Source organism: Mercenaria mercenaria, chromosome 9 (assembly GCF_021730395.1).
Source record: "Mercenaria mercenaria strain notata chromosome 9, MADL_Memer_1, whole genome shotgun sequence".
Taxonomy (NCBI): Eukaryota; Metazoa; Mollusca; class Bivalvia; order Venerida; family Veneridae; genus Mercenaria; species Mercenaria mercenaria.
In genome coordinates this window covers 60,974,090-60,985,023 of record NC_069369.1, presented here as the reverse complement: position 1 = coordinate 60,985,023, position 10,934 = coordinate 60,974,090, and the positions used below count along the sequence as shown (strand labels likewise).

At 33.6% G+C, this 10,934-nt stretch overlaps 1 protein-coding gene across 1 annotated transcript; it reads right to left on the bottom strand.

Annotated features, from left to right (window-relative positions):
- Positions 1–5,537: 5,537 nt before the first annotated feature.
- Positions 5,538–10,442, bottom strand: LOC123548042 (fucolectin-7-like). The gene is made up of 2 exons (XM_045335274.2): positions 9,837–10,442; positions 5,538–7,669 (listed from the first exon to the last, which is right to left on the bottom strand). The coding sequence occupies exons 1-2, from the start codon at positions 10,108–10,110 to the stop codon at positions 7,470–7,472; spliced, it is 474 nt and encodes a 157-aa protein (XP_045191209.2). The 5' UTR covers positions 10,111–10,442; the 3' UTR covers positions 5,538–7,469.
- Positions 10,443–10,934: the final 492 nt, after the last annotated feature.

Below are 10,934 nucleotides of genomic sequence, written 5' to 3'. Positions count from 1 at the left end.
CATCATATAACTATGTTTCTGTATTGTAAGATATGATGGGTGGTTGAGTCGGCAAATGCCAGGATAAAGAGATACAAGTATCTTGAGCATACAATGCAGAATAGCCAGATCCCGTACATTGGAGACTGCGAATCGTCTGTGCACTGTCGAACAAGTTGCATAGTTTTGAGTTTAAAAGTAACAGTCTTTAGAAAAGGGTTTTTAGCATGACTGAGTTTCGCTATCCTGCTCCAGTATAAAAAATCGTACAGCATATGTACAACTGTACTGTCCTGATGCGTCGTAAAAGAAACAAACAAATAATACAACTTGCAACTGCATGTATAGCTTTGCGCTACCGTTTCGTCGTCATTCATATATAGTCTTATTTTATGTCTAAATATTATGCCAATGTATTTGCAATCATAATGTAATAGTCGGCCAATGTGCATATTCAAGTCCAAATATCATGAAATCATGTCAACTTACAAGGACTATTTTGAAATTTACACAGAAGGTTCAAAAGATGAATCAAAGGTTGGCTGTGCTGCTGTCAATTTGAAATTACCACATACCGATTTTAGGACTAATATAAACGAATACATTTTATCTAAATGGCAATCGTCATGGAACAATGCTTCATTCAATAAACTTCATGATATCAAACCTACTCTAGGGGAATGGCACCAAGGGAACAGATCTGTTCGCAGGGAGGAAGTTGTTCTTTCTCGCTGTCGAATAGGTCATACCTGTTTGACTAATTCTTATATTTTGAATAAAGAAGATCAAACCGAATGTGTACCATGTCAAACACCGCTAACTATTAAACATATTTTAATCGACTGTGTGGACTTTGCTACACAACGCAGTACTTGTTATGACGTTCAATCTTTGAAAGTGTTACTTGAAAACGTTTCAGTCGGAAATATTTTATCGTTTTTAAAGCAAATAGGAATTTATCAAACAATCTTACATTTCATATTTTTATTTACATCTTTTGCGGTATCATTATGTTTGCAGCTGATATTTTAACACATACGTATATACATTTTACATAACTGCTTTTAGATATGCTTTACATTTTTACGTGGATGATTTCAGATATGCTTTACATTATGCAGTGTGCTTTACATTTTTACATGGATGTTTTAGGTACGTTTTACATTCTTACATAAATGTTTATGCTTTACAGTTGGCGTTCGCAATATGGCTTCTTCTCGGCGATATATGACCATTTTGTGTCGATTCGCCGTAAAACCCAACTCACTCACTCATTCACATTGTTCACATTTTACAAATAATTTAACAGTACATTGAATACTAGAATATAATGTTACATGTCTTTAATTATGGCCATGCAGATGCTTGGACAGAGAGCAAAGTCCAATTTTTTGAAAGATATAGTTGAGGAAAAAGTCTCAATAGGAAGACTAAAGTTTGGAAAATTGTGGGCAAGTGTGACCTTGATATGTTCCCGCGTCTGAATGATAAGGAAATGAGCAAATTAACTTTGGGTGTGTATCAGCTACGCTTGAGCTCTAGCTACATACAAGAACATCAGGACGGCAGCTGTGATATCAAACTTCACATCGATGAGCCCAACCTCCTTGCTGTAAAAATGCAAAGTAGGCATACTAACAGCAGAATGTACATACTCTGGATCAGATTCAGTGACAAGGATATAACTGAATGGTTTTGTCAATGCAAAGCGGGAGCTCGGGTCGTGGGCATGGTATTTGTCATATGCTAGGTTCCAGAACAGAGATTCATATGGTGTACGTGACTGGGGCAAGCACCTCTCCGATGCAGCAAACTTTGAGATTGAAGAGGACTCTTCCAGCTGTAGTTTGGAAAGTGACAGCTATTGATTGGAAGTGTAGAGCACATTTTGCCACTTTGCTATAAGTGAAACATTTATTTTATATTGATTAAAAGAATTAATGGTATTTGTCTGCCATTGCAACAAGAAACAGCATCTGTAGATGCCTAGGCATTGTTTAGTATTTCTTATGATAAGTTAGATGTTTTAGTATATCACTGCTTTATATCTATCATTGAATGAAGCTTAAAAGTGTATTTTTGGTAAAATGTATGTTGCATTGCTGACATGGCAACATAATTCTACTGTTGCTACAGAAACATGAAATTTGCTTTGAATATATTAACTTTCTTCCAAATATATATTTTTACTTCCTGATAAGACAAAAGAAAAAAACAAGAAAAACGGGTAATTTAGCTCTAAGTGAAATATTCAATGATATTGACATTGTTGTTACCATGACAACATCAAATTATTTGACAGTCTGCAATTTTACAAATTATTCTGATAATTATTTCATGACAAGTTATAGTCTGCTTAATTTTATATAGAGCATCTACTGTTGTCATATTGAGAACTAAAACAATGTTTTGTCTCAAATATGCATGGTTACCATAGCAACATAGCCTAAGATAGGATGTAAATCGAAGCAACTTGCAATTCATCATTGTTGTGTTGTTAATGTTTATAACAGCATTGTTTGTTGTTTAGAAACACATTTTTAAATGCCAATTTTGCAGTAAAAACGGATTTTAAGGTAGTTAGCATTGTTGCCATAGCAACCATTATTATGTCCTTCAGCTGGAAATGAGTCAGGTATTTGAACAGAATATATATTGCTCTATCACATGTGCGTAATTTATCTATTTCTGAGATTGGGCAAATTTTGACCATTAGTGAACTTACCCCTTTACCTTAAATTTTAAGTAAAAGAGGGCATAATTCATGAAAAGTTGGTGTCAGAGTTATGCACCTTGTGTCACATGATGTGGGTGATAAGGTGGGTTATCTATTTTAAGTCTGAATCAAATCCATTTAGTAATAACTGAGATATAGTGAAAATGCATCAAAATTAACCTTAAATTCTTAGTAAAAGGGGGCATAATTCATGAAAAGTTGGTGTCAGAGTTATGCACCTTGTGTCACATGATGTGGGTGATAAGGTGATACATCTATTTTAAGTTTGAATCAAATCCATTTAGTAATAACTGAGATAATAGATTTCGCGACGGGACGGGACGCGACAAAACTGACTCCTATATAGCCCCCCCCCCCCCCACCACCAACCCTCAAACATGTTTGGTGGGGGTATAAAATATATTTACACATGTATCTATTACACTATTGCAAAATATACTGTGGCATCAAGTATTAATAATAATAATAACAACAACAATAAAAATAATTAAAACAGAAAGCGAGTCGGAAAAGATAATACTTTTTTTTCACTATATTTTGATATAAAATTTAGGGCTAAATCAATAGCTTTTGCCTCGGCTGAAAATATTGTTGCATTATTTGGCAAACGTAATTTTGATTGATGAAGGTGGCTGACAGCAGCGCAGCCAACCTTTGATTCATCTTTTGAACCGTCTGTGTAAATTGCAAAATAGTCCTTGTAAGTTGATTTGATTTCATGATATTTGGACTTGAATATTTCAGGCTTTGTTTCAGACTTTCTAAAGGCAGTTTTCAAATCGAAAAGAACTGTAGGGGCATTAAGGGTCCATGGTGGTGTATCTGGAATTGAACTTTCTTTAATATTTCGAATTCAAAGTCAGTCTTATCATAAAGTGTTTAAAGTTTAACTAGCCCTACTGTTAAATAAATATTCGGGATATGATTTGTGCATTCCCTGAAAAGTGCTGAAAAATGAAAAATACAGGGTTTTTTTTTTCACTTGGATGTTGGATAGCCTCTCTAATTTCATTAAAGGATGTGAGGATATATAGGAATGATGTATTGTTAGGAACTGGATAATAGACTAGAAGAGATATATATTGTGGAGGAATTGTTTGTCAAGGATGTTCCCAGATCAAGGATAAGCTACAGTATATATTGTTCAGTAAGTAAAATTTGTTAGAACATTGTCATTCCTGTCATCGTCCAAACATTTAATTAATTGCAAGTTCTAAAATATAAATGCAGTTATTGAGACAGCATGTATAACACATTTTTTCAAATTACTTTTAAATCTTACAACCATTACAAGCATTGTTTGTGATCCATATATTGACAGCTTTAAAGTTAAGTAAAAATATAATATAATATATATGTTCTTCAAAACACTTGTAGTGAACTTGAATTATATTTCTGCTCTCTCAGTATATAATCTGAGACTACTATTTAAGAATATAAAGCAAGTATACAAATTAACATAATTTCATGTGTATTAAGTATCTACATGATTAGAATAATAGAAATAATAGTGTACATTCTGTAGCATGGTAGTAGAAGTAAAATCATGATGTGATTTTGTTTGATCTATAGATCTAGTACATGGATGATATCTCCCATAGATAAAGTCTATATGTAAATTCCATACATGATGTAACTAAAAGAACACTGCAACAACATTTAGAATATAAAGTTAGTATACAAATTAACATATTTTCATGTGTATCAACTATCCACATGATTAAACACAAAAATAGTAGTGAGCATGCTGCAGTATGATACAAAAGTGGCATGTTTCTGTCACAAAACAAATATCAGTTTCTATTTATTTTGTTCAGAGGTGATCTTTATTTATGTCTGTAAGTTTAAAAGTGATATAATATATTTTTATATAATTAGAAGTAAAATCCTGGTGTGATTTGTTTAGATCAATACATAGTAGTCCAAAACATAAGACGTGTACATGCTCATTTTAACTTCAACATTCATTATTTTATTATTTTACATTTTATTTTCAATTTGCATTGTAACATCTAAAAGGGCCCTAATCAGTACAATGTAGCATTTTCTTACACGTAAAATATACAATGTACGCAGGTTAAACCTACGTCATTTATCATATTCCAGTGATATCGTGTTAAACCTAATACTCAATCATATGTCAATCGTGTACACTTCAATACATATTCCGCCATTTTATATGTACATTCAGCAGGTTATAAAATACTTAGAATCGACTTAGACGAAAACAGTTTTCCACGTGAACTATTTGCGAGGCGATCTAGAGGGAAGATAGTTCGTCTAAAATTGATTCTATGTATAAATTGTGTTTACACAACATTTGGAGTAGACCGGCAATGTTGCACAGACAACCGAACACAGATACACGGCGATACATACATTGGAAAGAAACCAGTCTATATTTATACATAAAAAAAAATAAAGTTGTTTTGTCACTTTTTACCTAGACAGTTGAAAAAAACGGATTATTTTCGGTGTAAGTAGTGTTCTTTCACTTCGGATTGTGTCATATTGTTCAAAATTGTAAGATTTAAGGCGACAAGGGGGTTGGTCGTGCGCTCACTACAACTTTTTTTTTTTTTTTTTTTGGAATTAACGTCGCACCGACACATGATAGTTCTCACTACATCTTATGCATGACGATCCGATAAGACCTGACATAACCGATAGACGTCAAAATGTAAAAATATGTCATGTCAGGTCTTATTTATAGGACTATATACATAGGTGTTATTCCCCACAGATAAAATTTAAGTATAATATGTAAATTTCATGTTGTCATTATGTAGCTAGAAGTGAACAACATCCTCAAAAACATAAACGTTTCAGTAAATAGTATAATAGATAACAATAAAATAATTATTTTGTTTTTAAATTTCAAGTTAGTATTGTTATTCAAACACATGTCCAGATGGACATAGTTATTCTTAAAAAGTATTTATTTATTAATTTATTTGGGTTTTAGGGCGCACCAACACAGTATAGGTTATATGGCGCCAAACAGGACTACAAATTTTGGTTCCACATCTCACTTACATCGAAATAAAAACATGAGGTATGGAATCAAATTTGCATACCTGCTAGAATCACAGAGTTACTGCAAAACCAAGTTTTAGACCCTATTAGTCGCCTCTTACGATCATGCAAGGGTAAGAGTGGTTCCAATTCTTTTCATAGAATCACATGGGGCTAAAAGGTATTTATAGATGATTTATAGATGATAGCCTAGTTCATATATATAAGTTTCATACTGTCAAAAATAACACTTGAAAAGAACTTAATTATCATTATTCTGGTCTCATAATTTGTGTTTATTAATTTCAAAATAATTTCCTACAATGATATGATTATCTTAAAATATTTCTATGTATGGATAAAATTTACCATGGATAAAATTTAAGTATATATAAATTTCTTTTTGTCATGATGTAATTTAAAGTACACTACAACAACAACAACATTAAATTTCTGCAGGTGATATACCCATAGATGACAGTGAATATCTTTTTTTAAGTTCATGTCAATATAGAAAATCAAATACAAATAATGAAGCACCTAACTACTCTTACTTAAGTATTTACAGATGATATGCAGCATAAACGAGAGTAATTTACATAATTATATAATTTTCATTTAGTCTAAATACAGTAGCTTAAGGTACATTGAAAATATGTAACAATGAGTTTCTTCTAAATATGACAATTCACTTTTATTATCAAACTGTAATTCAAAAGTATTTACACAAATGGAGAGTATGTTTTAGATTTATGATATTACACATCATTATTAATGTCGTCATAATTATCATTATCATTATCAGTCATAATTTTGTAATTTATTTACATGTAGTCTTTTATGCTTATTCACTACACACTATATTTCTGTACGTTTTTACTATTATCGTCATCATCATCATCATCATTATCAATACAAACAACAATTTTCTATTATATATAATTATGAATGTTTATGCATATACATTTATTCTATCAATCATATTATTTTCATCATCATTATCATCAAGAAACATTTCTTTTTGTATGTAGGTTTTTATCATCATCATTATCATCATAATCATCATCATCTTTACAAACAACTGTTTTCAAAAACTCATTCTTGTGCAAATAATGTACACTTATTCAACTAAAGCCTTTATTTTTGTGTAAATACCATCATCATCATCATCAAGCACTACCATATCATCATCATCATCATCTTCAACCACTACAATTTTCATTACATGATGATCGTGATGATCGAGATAAGAACAAATGAATATATATAAATAATAAATAAATCATCATTATCATCATCATCATCATCAAACACTACCGTATCATCATCATTATCATCACCTTCAAGCAACAATTTTATTGTATAAATATTCATAATTATGCATATATAATTATTCACTACAAAATATGTGCCTGTAGGTTTTCATCATCATCAACATTACGTCATCTTTACAGTTACCAAAAGGGAAGGTTATTTAATAATTTACTGATATTACAGTAAGAATATGTTTGATCCTGTTAAACTTGGCTATCAGTTAATACAAAAGGCACACCCAACACAAACACAACACAAAATTCTTGTTTCATTACAAATTCATTGTATCGGCGCATTTAGACTCAGATAATAAGTTTTAAATCGGTTAGCATTAAGCTGCGAGTATGCGTATTTGTATTTACTGTAAGTTTGCATGTGTATGGCATATAAAGAGTAAGTCTGGTGATAACATTTGTAGAATAAATTAGCGATAAATTTCAACTTCGCACATTGCTATAAGCTCTCTAACAGATTTACTGATCCGTACAAACCGCCCTAACAGTGGTGTCTCACATTTTATGACCACAGTTTCTCCCGGACCTCCAGGACCCTCATATTCAGAACATATCTGCGAGTCATTTTCGGTTTCTCCAACTGTGATGATGAGTTTGCGTAGTAATTGCGCTAAAATAAAAACATAAATATATCAAGCATCTTTTTCACAAATTTATCAAAATTGATATCGCGAATAAGGTCTTAAAGCAAATTGTGAGTTAGCTGCTTTGTTCAGTTTATGTATGAAGACTTTCAAGTCATATCTTAGCAATCTTTTTTATGTATTAGTGAAGGGCGTATGTATCGAATCAAGTGAAGCAACACTCGGGCGTTTCTTAAATAGACAAGCTAAGTAATCGCCTATTTTTTCAGTGTTTACAATCAACTGAAGTAGATTCTTTGGAGGCACAGAATTCAACCATACAAAAAATGTAGTAGACTTAGTTTGAATGTGTTCATACGAGGTAATGGAACGGCAACATCCCTCACGATGCCACCGGGTTAAACGGAACTCTGTTAAACAGGTATTGAATCGCTTCCATGATCATAAGTTAAAGTTTTTTTGAATGATTTGTTCGAACATCTGTGCCCAATTTAAAACAAGAGTGATATTTAAAATATGTCAACAAAGGTAAAGTAATATGAGGAATCCTACTTGTTCTATCCTATCCTACTATATGTGCTATAAACAAGAGGGCCATGATGGCCCTATATCGCTCACCTGAGTTTAGTTGCTTGCTTAAACAAACTTCTTTGCTTAAGCTTCACTAACAAAAACTAGGTGAGTAGGTCATGGTAAAGATTATTCAAGATAACTACTGAAATCCGTTTAACAATTTAAACTGGTGGTCCAAATTTCTTTGCTGTAGCTTCAAAAACAAGAAAGTAGGTCAGTAGATCAGGACTAAAAATATTGAAGATGAGTATTGAAATCAGTATCAAAAGTTATAAACGTGGTCCAAATTTCTATGCTGTACCTTCAGAAATAAGAAAGTAGGTCAGTAGGTCATGACTAGGACAATTCAAGATGAATTTTGAAATCTGTATTAAACATTATGCTTGTGGTCCAAATTTCTTTGCCACTGCTTCAAAAACAAAAAGTCTATGCAAAACAAGGGACCACCCGGGCGTGGCCTATTCTGACCCCACGGGTCATGATTTGAACAATCTTGGTAGAGAACCACTAGAGCATAACACATACAAAATATCTAAGCTCTGGGTCTTATTGTTTAAGACAAGAATTTTTTAAAGGTCTTTCCCTGTACAAGTCTATTTAAACCATGTGCCCTCCAGGGCAGGGCCGTATTTGACAACAGGGGGATAATTTGAACAATCTTGGTAGGGGACCACTAGATGATGGTATATACAAAATATCAAAGCCCTAGGCCTTGTGGTTTTGGACAAGAAGACTTTTAGAGTTTTTTTCCTACACATATCTATATAAACCATGTGACCCCCAGTGCGGGGCCATATTTAACCCTAGGGGGGATAATTTGAACAAATTTGGTAGACAACTATTACATGAGCCTACAAACCAAATATCAACGCCCTAGATCCTGTGGTTTTGGACAAGAAGATTTTCAAAGTTTTTCACTATGCAAGTCTATATAAACCATGTGACCCACGGGGCAGGGCCATATTTGACTCCAGGGGGAATAATTTGACAAACTTCGTAGAGGACCACCAAATAATGCTACATACCAAATATCAAAGCCTTAGGCCCTGTGGGTTTGGACAAGAAGATTTTCAAATGTTTTTTTCCCTATATAAGTCTTTATAAACCATGTGACCCCCGGGGCGTGGCCATATTTGAACCTCGTGGGATAATTTGAACAATCTTGGTAGAGAACCACTAGATGATGCTACATATCAAATATCAAAGCCCTAGGGCCTGTGGTTTCGGACAAGAAATTTTTAAAGTTTTTCCTTTCGATTGCCATTGCAACCAGAGTTCTGTATGGAAATCAATTCTTTGAACAATTTTTAAAGAAAAACATCCAAGGAACATGCCTGTGAAGTTTCATTAAAATTGGCCTGGTGGTTTAGGAGATGTTGTTTAAAGGAAAGTGTGGACGGACGCCGCACGAACGGACGCCGTACGGTGAGCGATCACAATAACTCACCCTGAGCACTTTGTGCTCAGGTGAGCTAAAAATCTAAGGCAGTAGGCAAGATTCAAGCCTAGTATATTAAACCGTCTTACAATCAAAGTCTTATTTTCTTTTAACAAACGTATGTGAAAAACGTTTAGGATATGAGATTTATGATAAAGTTTTGATAATTTTAAGGCGCTTACAGCAGCAGTCCTTTCTGTTCAAAATGGTGATCTTAGAAACTGGGTAAATCTCTTCCAAATCCACCATCCACCAAAAATCCCCAGACGCTTGATAACCTGTATGTGCGCAAACAAACCGACCTGGTTGTACCATGTAAGATTGCTTGTTGCCATCAACGGCAAGATTTGAAGAGGCACTGCCATAACCAGCCTTAAAATAGGTGGAGCTCAACTTTGTTGGTTTTCCAAGCGCTAAATTTTCATGTGATATGTCTGTAAAGATAGGAGGTAGCATTCAATCGTACGGCATGTGTAATACTATGCATACTTGTAAAAGTTTGTTTAATGCAGTTGAAACGCGACATTTCGAACTCGCTTAGCTCAGAATTTCGGTTATCTCGAAGACATTTTCAAGTTCCTACCCGAAAACATGAACACAAATTAACATTTTAAGTCAAATTTTGGTTATCTCGAATTAACAATGTTTGTTACAGATTAAGAAAACAGAAACAAAAAATAAAATAAAAACGTACACAAATAGAACTGTAACATTAAGGCACTGGCTTTCCATTTACCTTAAAGGCGGTAATCATTTTTCCGGATGTAGGCCGATATTGAATTCACCTTTACTGCCTGTAAATATCTGGGGTGAAGGACACAGCTGACTAAAACTGTACGTTTTGACTTGTGGATGAAAACTTCCACAGGTGTTTGAATGGAATAGATAATAGTTCCTTAAGAGGTGTGCAGGTGCTCTGAGATGTATTGTTAGACAGTACCATCCGTTGCAAGACTCCTGTCACAGTGGAAATAGCTTACGTCATAAACCTGAATCCCCTTGGTAGTGAAACTGCGGCAGAGTTCGACCTTCAAACCTGCCAACTCTGATCTCCCGTAAACGATTAACAGTCAACTCGTACCCTAGTCACCCAGTTACCTCGTCCCTATTTTGGTCATTTCATATCCCTTGACGATTTCAAACTGGTCATTCAGTCCCCCACTTTTGGGCCCCTCCTTTTAGTCTTTTTTTTTTTTTTTGGTCAAAGTTTCCTAGATAATTACTATAATTATGATGTAAAAATTTGTGTCAGTAAAATGTGTTCTACATAAAAAACATGA